Consider the following 20,739-nt stretch of genomic DNA (forward strand, 5'->3'; position numbering starts at 1 on the left):
GGGCCCGTGGTCCCTCAAATGTCCTGTTCTGAACTGACTTTGTCCAGTGTTAAGACCATAAGATGTTGGAGCAGAATTAGGCCATTCGGCTCATCGAGTCTGCTCCACCGTTCGATCATGGCTGATGTTTCTCATCCCCATTCTCCTGCCTTCTCCCGTATCCCCGATCCCCTTACTAATCAAGAACCGTCTCTGTCTTAAAGACACTCAGTGACTTGTTGCTTGTATTTATGGTAGAAATAACTCTTGTTCTGCTCTGTACCCTTTCTGGACTAATCTTTCTGTTACTTTGTTGCATTTATTGTTTAAAAAATGGGGATAAAAACCCAATTCAAAATATATTAAATAAAATACAAGGTTTGTGACTGCCCCGAGATGCTGAAACACCTTTTGAGATCCTGTGGTTGTTTGAGGTCACTCCACCTGTTGATTTTGAAATAATTGCATTGTTCCATTTATTATAGCACGTGGTTTGGATATTCCATCCATTAAAACGGTGATTAACTATGATGTGGCTCGTGATATTGATACACACACTCACAGGATCGGACGTACTGGCAGAGCAGGTAAGGAGGTGTTGTTAACTTCTGCAATGTGCGTGCGTACATTATAATGTCCAGCTTAAAACTTAAAAGTTCCACATTATTTTACATTGTGTAGAAGTGGTCACAAGGGGATGAATACATGTCTTCAGCCACTCTGATAGTTTAGGCTTAATGGAATTCTCCAATCTGACCAATGTGAACATTTTCTTTTCTCAGTTTTTCTACTATTGCCAGATTATTCACTTCACAAATTTTATGCGGTATCTAGTCCCAAACAACTTTTTTAATCATTCATACGTAGCTTTTCTTCACTTATGCAACATTCTATACATTTAGGAATAACAATTTCATATTTTTATTTTATTAAAATTAGCAAACTATAGAATTGTGGATATTTTCCCAACCCATTACAAAACTCAGTCAGCGAAATTATCTAAAATTTATTTGAATGCAAATCTTTCTCTCACATGCTCTTATTACGGTACCCAGAACAGATACCAATTTATATTAGGAAGCCGGAAGTATGCCCCAGTTTTTCAATTTTATAAAATGAGGAAATGATTCCGTGGCCTACTGGGAATCTTTTATATGAAAACAAACTTTCGTATCAACACAGAACTAACACCATTAACATCCAAGCTTTTCAATTAACAGTTAAACAGTTCTTTAAAAAAAAAAGGTCTTTGAGCATACTTTCCCATCTACTTCTAAAACTTTCAATTAAGCAAAATCTACACACACCGGTCAAATGCCATTTATTAATAAAGTTAACACTCAGTGGCTTACAGAGTTATGCATAGAGTCCTTGGGAAAGAAGCTTTCAGAAGTCAGTCTGAGAAACACACCTTTCCTCAGAACCCAGAGCAGAACTCGAGAAAAATTAAACCAAAAGCAACAGACATAGGGCAGGGCTGAAAATGAAACTAAAAATAAACTGAGCCCCTCCATGAGTGACATAGCAGCCTACCCAGCTGTTAGCCCCTTAATCACAGTTTTAGCAGACATATAATCTGGATACTGTAAAAGTTATTTTAATTATATTGCTGCAATGGGCATATTATACAATATATATAAAAAATTCCTTCATTCATCACACCGTATTGTCTTTTACCTCCTAACTTACCATTCTCAATGCATGTTGTAATAGGTTTATAGTGAAAAGCAGCGCACTTTGGAAAGAAGATAAATAGCTCATGGTGTTGATGCACTAGTAACCAATGCTTATCATAGAATCTCTACAGTGCAGAAGGAGACCACTCGGCCCAACGAGTCTGCACCCACTCATGACCCTATCTTAAATGGGATACCCCATAATTTTAAACAGTGACCTCTAGTTCTAGATTCTTCCACAAGAGGAAACATCCTCTGCACATCTACCATGTCAAGACCCCTCAGAATCTTATATGTTTCAATCAAGTTGCCTCTTAATCTTCAAAACTCCAGTGGATACAAGCCTATCCTGTCCAACCTTGCCTCAGAAGACAACCCACCCATTGCAGGTATTAGTCTGGTGAACATTCTCTGAAATGCTTCCAATGCATTTACATCCTTCCTTAAATAAGGTGACCAATACTGTACACAGTACTCCAAATATGGTCTCATTAGTGCTCTGTACAACTGAAGCGTAACCTCCCGACTTTTGTATTCCATTCCTGTCACAATAAATGATAACATTCTATTAGCTTTCCTAATTACGTTCTGTACCTGTATATCAGCCTTTTGTGATTCATGCATTAGGACATCCAGATCCTTCTGCATCTCAGAGCTCTGCAATCTCTTACCATTTAGGCAATAAGCATCTTTTTTTATTCTTCCAGCCAGAATGGACAATTTAAAAAAAAAAAAAAAAGTTTTATTAAAGCTTTTCCAACCAACGGTTTTACATAACAAAGATAGAAGTACAAATAATAATAAAAATAAACAAGAATTATTAAACAAAACAAGGTGGGTGTTGTCTTCCTATAAAACTTACATTATATCAAACCCCCCCCCCCCCCCCCCCCCCCCCCCCCCGGATGCTGCTGCTGCTGACAATTACTGCTCCCCTAGAAAGTCAAGGAAAGGTTGCCACCGCCGGGAGAGCCCCATCCAGGACCCTCTCAAGGCGAACTTTATTCGCTCCAGGCTGAGGAACCCCGCCATATCGCTAACCCAGGTCTCCACACTCTGGGTTTCGAGTCCATCCACATTAACAAGATCCGTCTCCGGGCTAACAGGGAGGCAAAGGCTCGACCTCTTTCGCTTCCTGCACTCCCGGATCCTACAACACCCCAAATATCGCTACTGTTGGACTCACCTTCACCCGAGTGTCCAAAATCCTAGACATCACCCTCGCAAACCCCTGCCAGAATTCTTTAAGCGCCGAGCATACCCAAAACATATGGGCATGGTTCGCCGGACTCCCTGCACATCTCGGGCACCTGTCCTCTACCCCAAAAAACTTACTCATCCTTGCTGCCGTTATGTGCGCCCAATGCACCACCTTTAACTGAATTAAACTGAGCCTGGCACATGATGAGGAGGAGTTCACCCTGCCCAGGGCGTCAGCCCACAGGCCCTCATCCAGCTCCTCACCCAGCTCCTCCTCCCACTTGCCCTTCAACTCCTCCACTGAGGCTTCCTCCACCTCCTGCAGCTCCTGATATATGTCCGATACCACCCTGTCCTGGATCCTATGCGGGGGCAGCAGCGGAAATGTCCCCCCCTGTTTTCTAAGAAAGTCTCGAACCTGTAGGTACCTGAACGCATTCCCCGGGGGCAGGCCAAACTTCTCCTCCAGCGCCTGCATGCTAGGGAAAGTCCCGCCTATAAACAGGTCCCCCATCCTCCTAATACCTGCCCTATACCAGCCTTGGAATCCCCCATCCATCCTACCTATGGTTAGCAAATCTATGGTTATTCCGTATCGGGGTCCACACAGAGGCCCCCTCCTCCTGCCTGTGTCTCCTCCATTGCCCCCAAATCCTCAGTGCCGCCGCCACCACCGGACTTGAGGTGTATCGCGCCGGTGAGAACGGCAGCGGAGCCCTAGGCTGGTGCCTTTGCATGACGCCGCCTCCAGCCGCCCCTATGATGCCCCCTCCTCCATCATCCACTTCCTAATCATGGCCACATTGGCTGCCCAATAATAGCGGCAGAACCAGTTCCCCCCCCCCCCCCCCCAGGGCTACGCTCCAAGAATGCCCTTTTAACTCGCGGGGTTTATTCACCCACACAAATCCCGTAACAATCCTATTCACCCGCTTAAAAAAGGACTTGGGGATGAAAATGGGGAGGCACTGAAAGACGACGAGGAACCTGGGGAGAACCGTCATCTTCACAGTCTGCACCCGTCCCGCCAGGGAAAGCGGGAGCATATCCTACCTTTTAAACTCTCCCTCCATCTGCACCACGAGCCGGGTTAAGTTGAGCCTGTGCAGGGCATCCCAGTTCCTGGCTACTTGTATCCCCAAGTACCAAAAGCTCCTCTCCACTATCTTGAGCGGGAGCTCCATCAATCTCTCCTTCTGGCCCCTAGCGTGGACCACAACCAGCTCACTCTTCCCCACGTTCAATTTATACCCCGAGAAGCGCCCAAAGTCCCTCAGGATCCTCATGACCTCCCACATCCCCTCTAGCGGGTCCGAAATGTACAACAACAGGCCATCCGCGTAGAGGGAGACCCGGTGTTACACCCCCCCCCCCCCCCCCCCCACCCTCACCCCCAGCGCACCAGCCCCTCCAATCCCTTGAAGTCCTGAGCGCAATGGCCAACGTCTCAATTGCCAGGGCAAACAGCAACGGGGACAGGGGACACCCCTGCCTCGTCCTCCGGTGCAGCCTGAAATACTCCGACCTTAGCCGATTCGTGGACACGCTCGCGACAGGGGCCTGAGACAGCAGCTTGACCCACCCTACGAATCCCTCCCCGAATCCAAACCTGCCTAACGCCTCCCACAAATACTCCCACTCCACCCTGTCAAAGGCCTTCTCCGCATCCATTGCAGCCACCACCTCCGCATCCCCCCCCACTCCGAGGGCATCATAATATTCAGGAGCCTCCTCACATTCGTGTTCAGCTGCTTGCCCTTCACAAAACCGGTCTGGTCCTCCCCAATCACTCCCGGGACACAGTCCTCTATTCTGGTGGCCAGAATTTTTGCCAACAGTTTGGCATCTATATTCAGGAGCGATATCGGCCTGTAGGACCCACACTGAAGCGGGTCCTTCTCCTTCTTCAAGATAAACGAAATCAATGCCTGCGACATCGTCGAAGGGAGGGTCCCTCTCTCCTTTGCCTCATTGAAGGTTCTTAGCAGGAGTGGGCTCAGTAGCTCCGAGAACTTCTTTTAAAATTCTACAGGGAAGCCGTCCAGATCCAGGGCCTTGCCCGACTGCATGCTTGCCAGCCCCCTGACTACCTCCTCCAACTCAATTGGGGTCCCCAATCCCTCCACCCGCTCCACTTCCACCCTCGGGAACCTCAACCGGTCCATAAACTGCCTCATCCCATACCCCTCCCCAGGGGATTCCGCCTCGTATAACTTCCCATAGAACTCCCTGAAGACTTCATTGACCCCCTCTGGGCTCAGCACCATGTTGCCCTCCTTATCCCGCACTCCCCCAATCTCTCTAGTCGCCTCCCTCTTGCGCAGTTGGTGCACCAGCATCCTACTCGCCTTCTCCCCATACTCGTAGACTGCCCCTTTCACTTTCCTTAACTGCGCCTCCGCCTTCCCCGTGGTCAGCAAATCGAACTCCGCCTGAAGTTTCCGGCGTTCGTTCAGCAGCCCCCCCTCTGGGGCCTCCGTATATCTCCTGTCTACCTGGAGTATCTCTCCCACCAGCCTCTCTCTCTCTGCCCTCTCCTTCTTCTCTCTGTGGGACCTGATGGAGATTAACTCTCCCCTAACGACCGCCTTCAAAGCCTCCCACACCACTGCCACCATTACCTCCCCTGTGTCATTCGCTCCCACATAGTTCTCAATGCTCCTCCCTATCCGCCCACACACATCCTCATCCCCCAGCCATAGGTCCACCCAGTGCGGGGTATGGTCCGAGACCGCAATGGCCGAGTATTCAACCCCCTCCACCCTCGGGATCAGCGCCCTACTCAACACAAAGAAGTCTATCCGCGAATAGACTTTATGGATGTGGGAGAAAAAGGAGAACTCCTTCGTCCTTGGCCGCGCAAACCTCCACAGGTCCACAACCCCATCTGGCCCATGAACTCCCACAGGGCCCTGGCCACCGCCGGCCTCTTTCCCAACCTGGACTTGGAACGGTCCAAAATTGGGTCCAAGACCGTATTAAAGTCCCCTCCCATAATCAGGTTACTTGACTCCAAGTCCGGGATTCTACCCAACACACGCCTCATGAAGTCGCATCATCCCAGTTTGGGGCATACACATTCACTAGCACCACCCGGGCCCCCTGCAGCTTGCCACTCACCATTATTTACCAGCCCCCCTTGTCCGCCACGATACCCCCGCCTCAAATGCCACTCGTTTACTAACCAAAATTGCCACCCCTCTGGTCTTTGAGTCTAACCCCGGATTCGGGTTGTCCCACCCATCCTTTCCTTAGCCTCGTCTGGTCCGCGAGCTTTTAAGTGCGCAGAATGGACAATTTCAGATTTTCCCACATTATGCTCCATTTGCCAGATCTTTGCCCATTAACCTGTCTATATCTTTATGTGGCCTAGTAAGGGCAGCATGGTGGACACTGGTTAGCACTGCTGCCTCACAACGCCAGAGACCCAGGTTTGAATCCGACTTGGGTGACTGTCTGTCTGTGTGGAGTTTGCACGTTCTCCCCATATCTGCGTGGGTTTCCTGCGCGTGCTCCGGTTTCCTCCCACAGTGCCAACGATGTGGAGGGTGGGTGAATTGGCTACTCTTAATTGCCACTGGCGGGGTTTTGGGCATTGGGCCAAGGTACGGTGCTCTTTCAGAGGGTCGGTGCAGACCCATTGGGCCAAATGGCATCCTTCTGCATTGTAGGGATGCTATGATTCTAATGTCCTCTTCACAACTTACTTTCCTACCTATCTTTGTGTCATCAGCAATCTTGGCAACCATCCTTTGTCAGTCTGCCATCCAATTGATTTGTATAAATTGTAAGCAGTTGAGGTCCCAGCTCTGATTCTGTGCCAGCCAGAAAAATACCTATTCATGCCTACTTTCTGCTTCCTGTTAACGAGCCAATCTTCAATCTGTGCCAATACGTTACCCCCGACAACATGAGCTTTCATTTCCTGCTTTGATCTTTCATGTGGCCCTTCTTCAAAGCTCTTCTGCAAATGTGAATTAACCCCATCGGGTGTGATGCAAAACTCCAATAGTGTTACTATTGACTTTCAAGGGAACATTTCACCTCTATCTGGTCTATCCTATATGTGATTGCTGTCGACACCACATAGTGATTCTTGCTGTCCATCACTATGAAGCACCAGTACCACAGTGACTTCAGAGGTTCAAGAAATCATCTCACTGTCTCAACAGGAAGGGCTGCATGTGCTGCCGTGCCAATGTCAGTAATGCAGAATTTTAGCTCTTTACAGCTGATGAAGTACTTTTGAAATGTAGTCACCATTACTTGTGCGCAGCAAGCTCCCACAAGCAGAAGTGTGATAACCAGATGATCTGTTCTCTTGGTGCGAGTTGAGGAGTTAATGTCAGCCAGGACACTGGAGAGAACTCCCTATCTGTTCAAAATTGTGCCATAGAATCTTGAGAGGGTAAACAAGCCTTGGTTTAACTTCTCGTACAAAAGAGAATACCTCCTGAAGTATCAGCCTAGATTTGTGCTCCAGTCTCTGGAGTGAACCTTGGCACCGCTTTCTGATTCAGAGATGAGAAGGCAACAAACTTGAGTCATAAATTACACCCTGTTCAATAGGTAGAAAGGTGCCTGACAGTGAAAGCCATATGATTGTCCACATTGATACTAATGACAAAGGCAGGAAGCGGGCAAAGGTCCTGCAAAGACAATTCGGGGAGTTAGGTCGGGAGCTAAAATGCAGGACCTCTAGGTTTTAATCTCTGGATTGCTCACCATGCCACGTGCTAGTGAGGCTTGGAACAGGGAGATAGTACAGTTGAACACGTGGCTACACGTGGCTGAAGAGCTGGTGTAGAAGGGAGGGTTTTAGATATATGGATCACTGCGATGTCTTCTGGGGAAGGTGGGACCTGTACAAGAGGACGGGTTGCATCTGAACTGGAGTGGCACCAATATCCTGGGCGGGATGTTTGCTAGTGCTGTTCAGGAGGGTTTAAACTAGTGTGGCATGGGGGTGGGAACCGGAACAGCAGGCGAGTAAGTGTAGAGAGAGATAAACATAGCGCAGAGTAAGAACAGGCAGAGGGAAGCCGCAGGGCTCAGCGAGACTAGATTTGGAGTGCGTTTGCTTCGATGGAAGAAGTATAACAGCTAAGACAGATGAACTGAGAGCCTGGGTCACTGCATGGAACTATGATGTAATTGAAATTACGGAGACGTGTTGAAAGGAGGGACAGGACTGGCAGCTCAACATTCCAGGATATTGTTGTTTTTAGACAGGACAGAAAGGGAAACAAGAGGGGGGGACTTGCATTGCTGAAAAAATGAAAATTGCTTATTGTCACAAGTCGGCTTCAATGAAGTTACTGTGAAAAGCCCCTAGTCGCCACATTCCAGCGCCTGTTCGGGGAGGCTGGTACGGGAAATGCTGATTAGGGAGCAGATCACAGCTGTGTTGAGGGAGAACACATTGAAGAGATCTTGTAGTGAGGCATTGTGGGTGGAGCTCGGGAACAAGAAGGGTGAAATCACAATGTTTGGAGTAAACTAGAGACCTCCCAACTGCCCACAGGAGACAGAGGAACAGTTGTGTAGTCAGATACTGAAAAGGTGTAATAACATTTTTTTTTTTAAAGCAAGCAGGGTAGTTGTGATGGGTGACTTTAACTTCCCCCATATTGACTGGGAACCCCTTACAGCCAGGTGCTCGGATGGATGTTGTTAGATGTGTCCAGAAGGACTTTTTGATACAGTATGTTTACAATCCAACCAGGGAGGGGGCCATACTAGACTTGGTATTGGGGAATGAGCCAGGCCAGGTGATTGATGTTTCAGTGGGGGAGCATTTTGAACTCTGAGACCATAATTCCATAAGATTTTGAGTAGTCATGGAAAAGGACAAGAGTGGCCTGTGGGTGAGGGTGCTTAATTGGGTGAGGGCTAATAACCTCCAAATTAGACAGAAACTGGAGAATGTGGATTGGGAGCAGCTATTTGAAGGCACATCTGACATGTGAGAAGCTTTTAAAGGCCAGTTAATTGAAGTGCAGGACAGGCATGCCCCTGCAAAAATTAAGGATAGAAATGGCAGTTTTCAGGAAGCATGGATGACTAGGGAAATTGTAAGCTTGGTCAAAAGGAAAAAAGAAGCATATGATAGGTCTAGGCATCTAAAACTGACAAAGCCTTTGAGGAGTACAGTGGAAGTAAGAAGGAACCAAAAATTAGGAGGGCTATAAAAAGGGCCATGATCTTTCGCAAATATAGTCCAGGAGAAACCCAAGGCTTTTTATGCATATATTAGGAGCAAGAGGGTAGCACGAGAAAGAGTAGGCCCACTCGAGGATAATCAAGGCAAGTTATGCGTGGAACCACAGAAAGTGGATGAAATCCTTATTGAGTACTTTGTATAGGTATTAACCAGGGAGAAGGACATGACAGATGTTGAGGTCCGGGATGGGTGTGTGAGCTCCTTAAGTACGTCAATATATCAAAGGAGAATGTGTTGAGTAGACAAATCCCCAGGGCCGGATGGAATCTATCCCAGGCTTCTGCGGGGGGCAAGGGGAGAAATAGCTGGGGCCTTAACAGATATCTTCACATCCTCTTTGACCACAGGCGAGGTTCCAGAGGACTGCAGAATAGCCAATGTAATTCCCTTGTTTAAGAAAAGAAACGGATAATCCAGCAAATCTTAGCCGGTGAGCCTGACATCAGTGGTGGGGAAGCTTTTGGAAAAGATACTGAGGGACAGGATATATGCACATCTGGAGGAAAATGGACTAATTAGTGACGGGCAGCATGGTTTGTACGGGGAAGGTCATATCTCACCAACTTGATTGTGTTTTTTTGAAGAGGTGACAAAGAAAATTGATGAGGGAAGGGCTGTGTAGTTTATGTGGACTTTAGTAAGGCGATGTGCAGGGTACGCTTTTCACGCAGAGAATGGTGGGTGCCTGGAATATGCTGCCAGAGGATGTGATGGAAGCAGGCGCATTAGCAACATTTAAGAGGCATCTGGATGGATACATTAATGTGAAAGAAATAGTGGGATAATAGTTTTTTTTTACACTAGAAAAAGTTTGTTACACAGAGGGTAGCGGGTGCCTGGAATTCGCTGCCGGAGGAGATGGTGGAAGCAGGGACGATAGTGACATTTAAGGGGCATCTTGACAAATACATGAATAGGATGGGAATAGAGTGATCCGGACTCCGGAAGTGTAGAAGATTGTAGTTTAGTCGGGCGGCATGGGCGGCGCAGGCTTGGAGGGCCGAAGGGTCTGTTCCTGTGCTGTACTTTTCTTTGTTCTTTGTTTGTTCTTGATACGGACCAAGTAAGGGCAGAAGATTTTTTTTAGTTAGGGCATCATGATCGGCACAGGTTTGGAGGGCAAAAGGACCTGTTCCTGTGCTGTACTTGTCTTTGTTCTTTGTTCTCCTTGATGGTGTTCGTTTGGCATGATGGTACACTCTCATCTCAATGAGTCAAAGGACCTGGTTTCAAGCCTCATTCAGGACATGAGCTCGGCTGGCAGTTCATTGCGTGACAGAGAGAGTGCTCCACTGTCGTAGATGGCAACCTTATACGAATATATGAATTAGGATCAGTTATCGGGCCCTCTAACCTGCTCTGCCATTCAATAAGATCATGGCTGATCTGTTTGTAACTTCCTGCTGACCCCTGATAGTCTTTCACCCCCTTGTTTATCAGGACTCTATTTTTCTGCCTTTAAAATAATTGAACCAAGATCTAGTCCATCAAATCAAAGGAGAGTGGAAAAGCACTTCTGAGATTCTTCCATTGTCCTGACATTTATTCCTCAACCAATGTCGCCAAAACAGATTCACTTGTCACTTCTCTCTTTCTGGGACTTTATTGTGCACAATAGGCTACTCAGTTTTTCCCCACAACAATGATTGGTTGAAAAGTACTTTTGAATGTCCTGAGAGCTTGACAGCACTATCTAAATACAAGGGGTGGGATTCTCCGTCCCGCCGCACTCGTCAGTAGGCCAATGGGGTTTCCCATTGTGGGCACCCCCACGCCGTCGGAAAATCCCTGGCCATGAGTGCGCTGCCGGCGAAACGGAGATGCTGCTGACCGAGAATCCAGTCCCAGGTTCTTTCCTAGCCAGAAGTAGATATCTAAATAAAAAATGCAGTTCCATCCCTAGATTTCCTCCCCATTTAACTCGTGTTATTAAAACAACTCGCCTTAGTAAAGAGAAATTTTAATTCTGCCATGGTTTGTCCTGTTTCTGTCCAGGAGAGAAAGGTGTGGCTTATACATTGATGACCTGCAAAGACAGTAATTTCGCTGGGGATCTCGTTCGCAATTTGGAAGGGGCTAACCAGTATGTTTCCAAAGAACTGTTGGATCTGGCTATGCAGGTATGTTGCTTTAAACTCCTGGATCATATCTACCATCATGAAGGCCCGCCTTCTGAATCTTGCCCTTTGCCTGAGATGTGGTGGTCCTCCGAATAAATCACCACCAGTCAGCTCTCTCCCTCAAAGGGGACAGCAACTTCTGGTCATCTGGGACTATGGCGACTTCACCTTACCTTTACCTTTCCTCAAACACAAGTGTGATGAGTGTAGGTATTTCAGATATATTGTTTTTTATATATTTTAGATAACAGGGGCGGCACAGTGGTTAGCACTGCTGCCTCACAGCACCAGGGACCTGGGTTCCATTCTGGCCTCAGGTGACTTTCTCCTGTCTGCGTGGGTTTCCTTTCCTCCCACAGTCCAGAGATGTGCAGGTTAGGTGGATTGGCCATGCCAAATTGTCCCTTGCTGTCCAAAGGTTAGGTGGGGTTATACGGGTTGCGGGGCAGAGGGCCTAGATACGGTGCTCTTTCAGAGTGCAGACTTGATGGGCTGAATGGCCTCCTTCTGCACTGTAGGGATTCTATGGTGCAGTCAGGGTTAAAAGCCTGGGTTAATGTGTGTTAATGTTTTATAAATCCTGGTTAGCAAGACAGCTTGGCATTTTGGGAACCAGAGGTGCAATTAAAGTACAACTAAAGCTTGGGCTAATGGATTTCTATTTGGATTAAGAGGGTTCCCTGTGGAGTATTTAATTAGAGACATCGTGTTCAGTTAGTAAGATGATGTAGTTAATGGGAGGAGCCCAGGGCTGAAGCAGTCAGTTCAGAGTTTTAGTGGCCTGGCTGGAAGGTGAGCTGAAACAAGTGCTAGAAACTGGGTGGCAGTGATAGAAACTGGACAGCATGGATAAGCTGGGCCAAAGGGCCTGTTTCCACGCTGTAAACATCTATGACTCTAAGCTGAGAAGCAGCTTCTGAAGAAATACAGCCAGAGTTTCTGCATTGTTCTGAAAGGGTCAGGTCTCTTTCTTAAAAGCAGTGTCAACTCATTCAAAGTGGAGTTTCAACACAGCAAATATTCCTGAGTGCTAACTGTATTTAAAAGTGGATTGTGCTCTGAGATAAAGAACAATACAGCACAGGAACAGGCCCTTTGGCCCTCCAAGCCTGTACGGTCATGATACCACCCTTGGTCAAAACTCTCAGCACTTCCTTGTGCCTTATCCCTCTATACCCATCCTATCCATGTATTTGTCGAGATGCCTTTTGAATGCCATTAATGTATCTGCTTCCACAACCTCTCCAGGCATTCACCACCCTCTTTGTAAAAAGGCCTGCCTCACACATCTCCTCTAAACGTTGCCCCGTGGACCTTAAACCTATGCCCCCCTGGTGACATACCCCTCCACCCTGGAAAAGAGTCATGATGTGGAGATGCCGGCGTTGGACTGGGGTGAGCACAGTACGAAGTCTTACAACACCAGGTTAAAGTCCAACAGGTTTGTTTCGATGTCACTAGCTTTCGGAGCGCTGCTCCTTCCTCAGGTGAATGAAGAGGTCTGTTCCAGAAACACACATATAGACAAATTCAAAGATGCTAGGAATGCGACCATTAGCAGGTGATTAAATCCTTACAGATCCAGAGATGGGGTAACCCCAGGTTAAAGAGGTGTGAATTGTATCAAGCCAGGACAGTTGGTAGGATTTAGCAGGCCAGATGGTGGGGGATGAATGTAATGCAACATGAATCCCAGGTCCCGGTTGAGGCCGCACTCGTGTGCGGAACTTGGCTATAAGTTTCTGCTCGGCGATTCTGCGTTGTCGCGGGTCCTGAAGGCCGCCTTGGAGAACGCTTACCCGGAGATCAGAGGCTGAATGCCCTTGACTGCTGAAGTGTTCCCCGACTGGAAGGGAACATTCCTGCCTGGTGATTGTTGTGCGATGTCCGTTCATTCGTTGTCGCAGCGTCTGCATGGTCTCGCCAATGTACCACGCTTCGGGACATCCTTTCCTGCAGCGTATGAGGTAGACAACGTTGGTCGAGTCGCACGAGTATGTACCGCGTACCTGGTGGGTGGTGTTCTCACGTGTAATAGTGGTATCCATGTCGATGATCTGGCACGTCTTGCAGAGATTGCCATGGCAGGGTTGTGTGGTGTCGTGGTCACTGTTGTGAAGACTGGGTAGTTTGCTGCAAACAATGGTTCGTTTGTAAGACGTGCCAGATCATCGACATGGATACCACTATTACACGTGAGAACACCACCCACCAGGTACGCGGTACATACTCGTGCGACTCGGCCAACGTTGTCTACCTCATACGCTGCAGGAAAGGATGTCCCGAAGCGTGGTACATTGGCGAGACCATGCAGACGCTGCGACAACGAATGAACGGACATCGCGCAACAATCACCAGGCAGGAATGTTCCCTTCCAGTCGGGGAACACTTCAGCAGTCAAGGGCATTCAGCCTCTGATCTCCGGGTAAGCGTTCTCCAAGGCGGCCTTCAGGACCCCCGACAACGCAGAATCGCCGAGCAGAAACTTATAGCCAAGTTCCGCACACATGAGTGCGGCCTCAACCGGGACCTGGGATTCATGTCGCATTACATTCATCCCCCACCATCTGGCCTGCGAAATCCTACCAACTGTCCTGGCTTGATACAATTCACACCTCTTTAACCTGGGGTTACCCCATCTCTGGATCTGTAAGGATTTAATCACCTGCTAATGGTCGCATTCCTAGCATCTTTGAATTTGTCTATATATGTGTTTCTGGAACAGACCTCTTCATTCACCTGAGGAAGGAGCAGCGCTCCGAAAGCTAGTGACATCGAAACAAACCTGTTGGACTTTAACCTGGTGTTGTAAGACTTCGTACTGGAAAAGAGTGTCTGCCCATCCACTCTATCCATGTCCCTCATAATCTTGTAGACCTCCATCAGGTCACCCCTCAACCTCCGTCATTCTAATGAAAAGAGTCCTAGTCTATTCAGCCTCTCCGCATAGCTAACACCCTCCAGACCAGGCAACACCCTGGTAAACTTCCTCTGCACCCTCTCCAAAGCCTCAACATCCTTCTAGTAGTGTGACGACCAGAATTGTGCGCAATATTCCAAGTGCAGCCGTACCAAGGTTCTATACAACTGGCACATGACTTGCCAATTTTTATACTCAATGCCCCGTCCAATGAAGGCAAGCATTCCGTATGCTTTCTTTACTACCCTGTCCACTTGTGTTGCCACTTTGAACGATCTGTGGACCTGCACGCCCAGGTCTGACTTTCTATATTCCTAAGAGCTTTGCCATTTACGGTATATGTACCCTCTTCGACCTACCAAAATACATTACCTCACATCTGTCTGGATTAAACTCCATTTGCCATTTCTCTGCCCAAGTCCCCAATCTACCTATGCTCTCTGACAATCTTCAACACTATGTGCCACACCACCAACCTTGGTATCATCCACGAACTTACTAATCAGACCAGCTACATTTTTCTTCAAATTGTTTATACTACAAACAACAGAGGCCTCAGCACAGATCCCTGTGGAACACCATTAGTCACAACCTTCCATTCAGAAAAACACCCATCTACTGCTACCCTTTGCCTTCTGTGACCGAGCCAATTCTGTATCCATCTTACCACCTCACCTCTGATCCCGTGTGACTTCACCTTTTGTTCCAGTCTGCCATGAGGCACCTTGTCAAAGGCTTCACTGAAGTACATGTAAACAACATCCACCGCCCTCCCCTCATCAATCATCTTTGTCACCTCAAAAAACTCAATCAAGTTAATGAGGCACGACCTCCCCTCCCCATGCTGTCTATCGCTAATGAGTCCATTTGTTTCCAAATGGATATAAATCATGCCCCTGAGAATTCTCTCCAATAATTTACCTACTACCGACGTGAGGCTCACCGGCCTATAGTTTCCTGGATTATCCCTGCTATCTTTCTTGAACAGCGGTACCACATTAGCTATTCGCCAATCCTCTGGGATCTCACCTGTAGCCAATGAGGGTACAAAGATGTCAGTTAAGGCCCCAGCAATTTCCTCCCTTGCTTCCCTCGATATTCTGGGGTAAATCCCATCTGGCCCAGGAGATCTATCGACCTTAATGTCTTTTAAAAGACCCAGTACCACCTCCTTTTCAATGTAAACATGACCAAGACTGTCCACACACCCTAGCCAAGAATCTTCTTCCACAAAGTCCTTTTCTTTGGTGAACACTGATGCAAAGTTCTCATGTAGTACCTCGCTCATTCCCTCTGGCTCAACACATAGATCCCCCCCCCCACTATCCTTAAGTGATCCAATCCTTTCCCTGACCACGCTCTTTCTTTTTACATATGAATAAAAAGCTTTGGGATTCACCTTAATCCTACTTGACAAGGACTTTTCATGGTCCCTCCTAGCCCTCCTAATTTCTCGCTTAAGATGGTTCTGTTGTCTGGATGACAGTTAAGGGTTACTGTGTTACTGCATTGATTAGCATTGTTTGGGAGGTAATTGTAAGCTATTTTCTTGTGTGATGTTAAAGATATTTTTTCTACTGTGTTAGTAATAACGTTTGTTTTAATATATCATATCCCTATTGTGTGAAATCACTCCTGGAGTGAGGTATCCTTTCCTCAGAGTCTTACAAAATTAAATTAAAATATTTGGCTCTCTATCCAGTATCCTAGCCACTAATGGAGATGAATGCATCTCCATTGCCCTGCTTTGATGCGAACCACAATGTATACGGTCCAGGATCGTAATGCAAGTAACTTTGTTGCTGAATCATTTCTTCATGGCTGGTTTCCAAAAGCCTGGAATCATCCTGGTTACACATCTCCAAACCCTTGCTAAAAACCTTCCCTTTTTTAAGACATGTGGATCTAAAATACACAACATTGCAATCTGAAATGTCAATCTGATTTGTTCTGATGTGTAATCCCATGTTCTCCAGATGCACTGGACAATATGATTTGTCCTAATAATAACTGCTTAACACTGACCAGATGTATCATCAATGCTCACTCCAAATCAGTTCCTTTTCAGTGTCTGCCCATGCAGCGAAATCCACTGAATTGTTTCAGATAACAATTTAGGTAGGTCAGACCTTCCCTGAACAGTGTTGGTGGTGTTGCCCCTTTACTGTGAGGTCCCTGTGTAAATTTCAGTCCACTAGGATACTAAAGAAATATTTTTTTGTTTTGTGCCTTCCATATTTTCTGTATATAGTGTATGATTTTTTTTTCCTGATCTTTCACAGATTTGTGAGTAAATCTTTATTTTTGCTGTGGTTTCTGTGTTCCTTTGTATGCCGCATATAAGGTGTAGAGCTTTTGATGTAACTAATTAGCAAATCATAGTAACTTAACCTGGCTTTCAGCATTCAAGAATCTGAACCCACGATTGAAAGGCACAAGCTTTTTTCCTCCTTCCTGTCCTGAAGACGCTCACTCATGCTGGCTTACAGTTCCAGCTGAGCTTCTGGAACATTGCCTAGATGTTGCCAGTCTTTGAGTCTGAACCTACATAATGAACAACCATTTAATATGCGCTATCACAACCCTATCTAATCTCATCTTTCTCAAAAGTTCATGTCCATGTTTTCCACTAAGGGGCACAGAGCAGTGCGTGTAAACAGGAGGCCTTGCTGATTTTTCTCCCTTCCCTGCTGTTGAAACCAATTATACAACTACCGTTGTAGCTGAGTTGAGCTGTCAGTTGAGATCATGATACCTGGGCCATTGATCATAGAATTTACAGTGCAGAAGGAGGCCATTCGGCCCATCGAGTCTGCACCGGCTCTTCGAAAGAGCACCCTACACAAACCCACACCTCCACCCTATCCCCATTACCCAGTAACCCCACCCAACCCAATACTAAGGGCAATTTTGGACACTAAGGACAATTTAGCATGACCAATCCACCTAACCTGCACATCTTTGGACTGTGGGAGGAAACCGGAGCACCCGGAGGAAACCCACGCACACACGGGGAGAACATGCAGACTCCACACAGACAGTGAAACAAACCGGGAATCGAACCTGGGACCGTGGAGCTGTGAAGCAATTGTGCTGCCCACATTGATAAAGTACAAAAAAGCCAATCATTCAAAAAAAACAATTACCATTTGAATATCAGGATGAAAATGGAAAAAGCTACTCCGTGCTCCTGTTTCTATGTCATTCAGGTTCACCTGCAGGTGCTCGTTAAAGGAAATGTGTTGCATGTGAAGTGAGATGCAAAGGTGCAATCTTTCTTATCAAAGTATCGGCAATTTTTCCTAGTTTAGTGATACCAAGCTTGTCCCTTTTATGACTCAGCAAGAATTCCCGGTTCTTTCATGAATACAGTGGGCAGAATTGTCAACCTCTCCTAAGGGTCTACTTCCAAAGTATTAATAACTTTTTTTCTCTTATTAGATGCTAGCTCCCACAAATCTATGGCACTTGCATAATGCACTCCATTATTGTACATTATCTTGGCTGGGATTCTCTGTCTTGGAGATTAAGTCCACCCACCAGTGGAGAATCGGGACTGGTCTGCGCTGGTACTGGGAGTGGAGCCCAGGTGCAAGTCTCACTCCTTAACCATGCAAATACATGCATGGTAGTGTTAAGGGCCAGGGTTTAGTGTAGTTTAGTGTATCATGGAGTTCACCTGACCCACAACTTTTAATAGATTGTGCTATGGGGCGCACACGGCCCACTCTACAGGTGAGGTACAGCAGAAATGGAAAAGTATTTTTGAAAGCAAAACAATGTTTATTCTATGAACTCAAATTAACCTTTTTAAAACATACAGTGAACATCTTAGCAATCATCAATTCAAATACAACCCCCAAAGAATACAACACTAAGTAATCCTTAATAACCTCTTAAACATCATCCAGAAGACAGAAGAAACACCTCTTAACAGAAGCACATTAGGTTTACATTCACTGCTGAAAACATTTATAATTCTGAATTCACCAAATGATCAAGAGATAGTCTTTTGATGGCAGAGAGATCAACAGTCTGGCTTCAGCTCCAACACTGAAAACTAAACTAAAACACCCCCTGCAGCAAACAGCCTAAAATGAAAGTAAAAAGCTGACAGACAGCCCAGCTCCACCCACACTCTGACATCACTGATAAACACCCATTCTTAAAGGTACATTTCTTAAACACCCATTTCTTAAAGGTAATCTCACATGACACCTCCCCCCAATAAAAATAAATAAACCATCAACTTCAAGATGGTTTCATTTTTCACTTTTTCACTATCGTTTAAGAAATGTACACAGTAAATATACTTTTTTGTTTCAAAAAAACCCACACAGGCAAACAGGTACAATAATATAGTCCATTATTGTTCTTCTTCCTCCAACTGAAATCCTTCTCGATTGACAGTCTCTTTGAACAAGAAGGTCTCTGCACGATCCGTCCATTTCTCTACGCCTCGGCATTTCTCTGAAAAGTCAGATACTTTAGTTCAATCTGATCACAGAGCCCCTTGTAATTCTCCAACACATGAGCACTGGTTATCACAGCTTTCATGCCGTCAAATGCCTGTTGAAACTCTGCTGTCCACTGGAATTTGTTAGCTTCTTGAGCAAGTCCGTCAGTGGAGCAACGACACTACAAAAACTTTTCACCAGTGTTCGAACAAATCCACTCATGCCAAGAAATCGCATTATTTCCCTTCATCTTGAGGGTATCGGAAACTCTCAATAACTGTTGGTTTCACATCGCGTGTGACCATTCGACCCTGTCCGATTGTATGGCCAAGGAAAGTGACTTGGGCTTTTCCAAATTCACTTTTGGCTGGGTTTATCACCAAACCCGCCTCCTGAGGGCGATCGAATAACTCCATCAGATGTTTTAAATGTTCTTCCCATGGCTGGCTTAAAATTACCAGATCGTCGATGTATACCGCACAATTGGGTAATCTGGAAACAACTTTGTTGGTTAACCGTTGAAATGTGGCTGGGGCGTTTTTCATGCCAAATAGCATAACTTTGAATTGGTATATACCATCTGGAGTCACAAAAGCTGAAATCTCCTTCGCCCTTTAAGATAAAGGTACCTGCCAGTAACCTTTAAGTAAATCCAGTTTGGAAATAAAAGCTGATTGTCCCACTTTCTCAATGCAATCCTGTAAACGTGGGATAGGATAAGAGTCTGTTCTTGTAACTGCATTAACCTTTCTATAGTCCACACACGACCGTTGGGTACCATCTGGTTTAGGTACCGTCACTATGGGTGAACTCCATTGGCTGCAACCCACTTCAATTAGGCCATTTTTAAGCAGACTCTCAATCTCTTTGTTAACCTATGCCAATTTTAAAGGGTTAAGTCTATATGGATGTTGTTTGATTGGAACAGCATTTCCCACATCTACATAATGTATAGCCATTTTAGTACTTCCTAATTTATCTCCACAAATATGCCCATGTGATATCAATACCTCTTTCAGGTCAGTTTGTTTTTCCTCTGGAAGGTAACTCAACAATTTATCCCAATTTTTAAGAACATCCTCGTTTTCCAATTTAATTTGAGGTGTGTCAAATTCACAGTCACCTGGATTTGGTTCGTCACTTTGAGTTAGAATCATTAAAACCTCCTCCTTTTTCTCTCCTTCACTTTCAAAGTACCTTTTAAGCATATTCACATGACACTTGGTGGGTTTTCCTTCTATCTGGTGTTTTTAATCATATAATTCACCTCACTTAATTTCCTTTCAATCTGATAAGGTCCACAAAACCTTGCTTTTAAAGGTTCACCTACCACTGGTAACAACACTAAAACTTTATCTCCACTGGCAAAACTACGAACTTTGGATTTCTTGTCCGCTACCCGTTTCATCACATTTTGTGCAACTTTTAAATGTTGTCCAGCCAATTCACCTGCTCTATTTAATCGTTCCCTAAAATTTGACACACAATCCAATAATGTAATTTCTGATTTCTAACTCACCAATATTTCCTTAATCAATTTAAGTGGTCCTCTTCCCGCATGGCCAAAAATTAGTTCAAAAGGACTAAATTTGGTTGACTCATTCAGTGCACCCCTAATTGCAAACAGTACGAATGGAATTCCTTTATCCCAATCCTCTGGATAATCTTGACAATAAGCCCTCAACATTGTCTTTAATGTCTGATGCCACCTTTCTAATGCTCCCTGTGAATCTAGATGGTACGCAGTTGATTTAAATTGTTTTATTCCTAAGCTATCCCTAATTTCTTTGAATAACCTTGAGGTAAAATTTGATCCATGATCCGGTTGTATTTCCGTGGGTAACTCCTCCACAATCCTTTTAGCTGTAATATTACATACTGGAATGGCCTCTGGAAACATAGTAGACACATCCATTATAGTCAAAAGATATTAATTCCCACATTTCGTTTTAGGAAGCGGTCCTACGCAACCAATTAGGACCCTTGTAAAAGGTTCCTCAAATGCTGGAATGGGTATTAAGGGCACTGGTTTTATCACTGCTTGAGGTTTCCCCATCACTTGACATGTGTGACATGATTGACAAAATTTAACTACATCTTTATGTAGTCCAGGCCAATAAAAATGTTTCTGGATTTTAGCTTGAGTTTTCCTTATTCCCAAATG

The 20,739-nt window shown here is 45.7% G+C and overlaps 1 protein-coding gene across 3 annotated transcripts in view; it reads left to right on the plus strand.

Annotated features, from left to right (window-relative positions):
- Nucleotides 1-20,739, plus strand: part of LOC140398332 (ATP-dependent RNA helicase DDX42-like) — a 213,141-nt gene that overhangs the window by 159,940 nt on the left and 32,462 nt on the right. For all 3 annotated transcript variants that reach the window (XM_072486909.1, XM_072486910.1, XM_072486911.1), the window contains 2 exons: nt 465-566; nt 11,074-11,198. In XM_072486909.1, the coding sequence (XP_072343010.1) occupies nt 465-566; nt 11,074-11,198 (227 nt within the window). The remainder of the gene's footprint in view (nt 1-464; nt 567-11,073; nt 11,199-20,739) is intronic.

Source organism: Scyliorhinus torazame, chromosome 21 (assembly GCF_047496885.1).
Source record: "Scyliorhinus torazame isolate Kashiwa2021f chromosome 21, sScyTor2.1, whole genome shotgun sequence".
Classification (NCBI taxonomy): domain Eukaryota; kingdom Metazoa; phylum Chordata; class Chondrichthyes; order Carcharhiniformes; family Scyliorhinidae; genus Scyliorhinus; species Scyliorhinus torazame.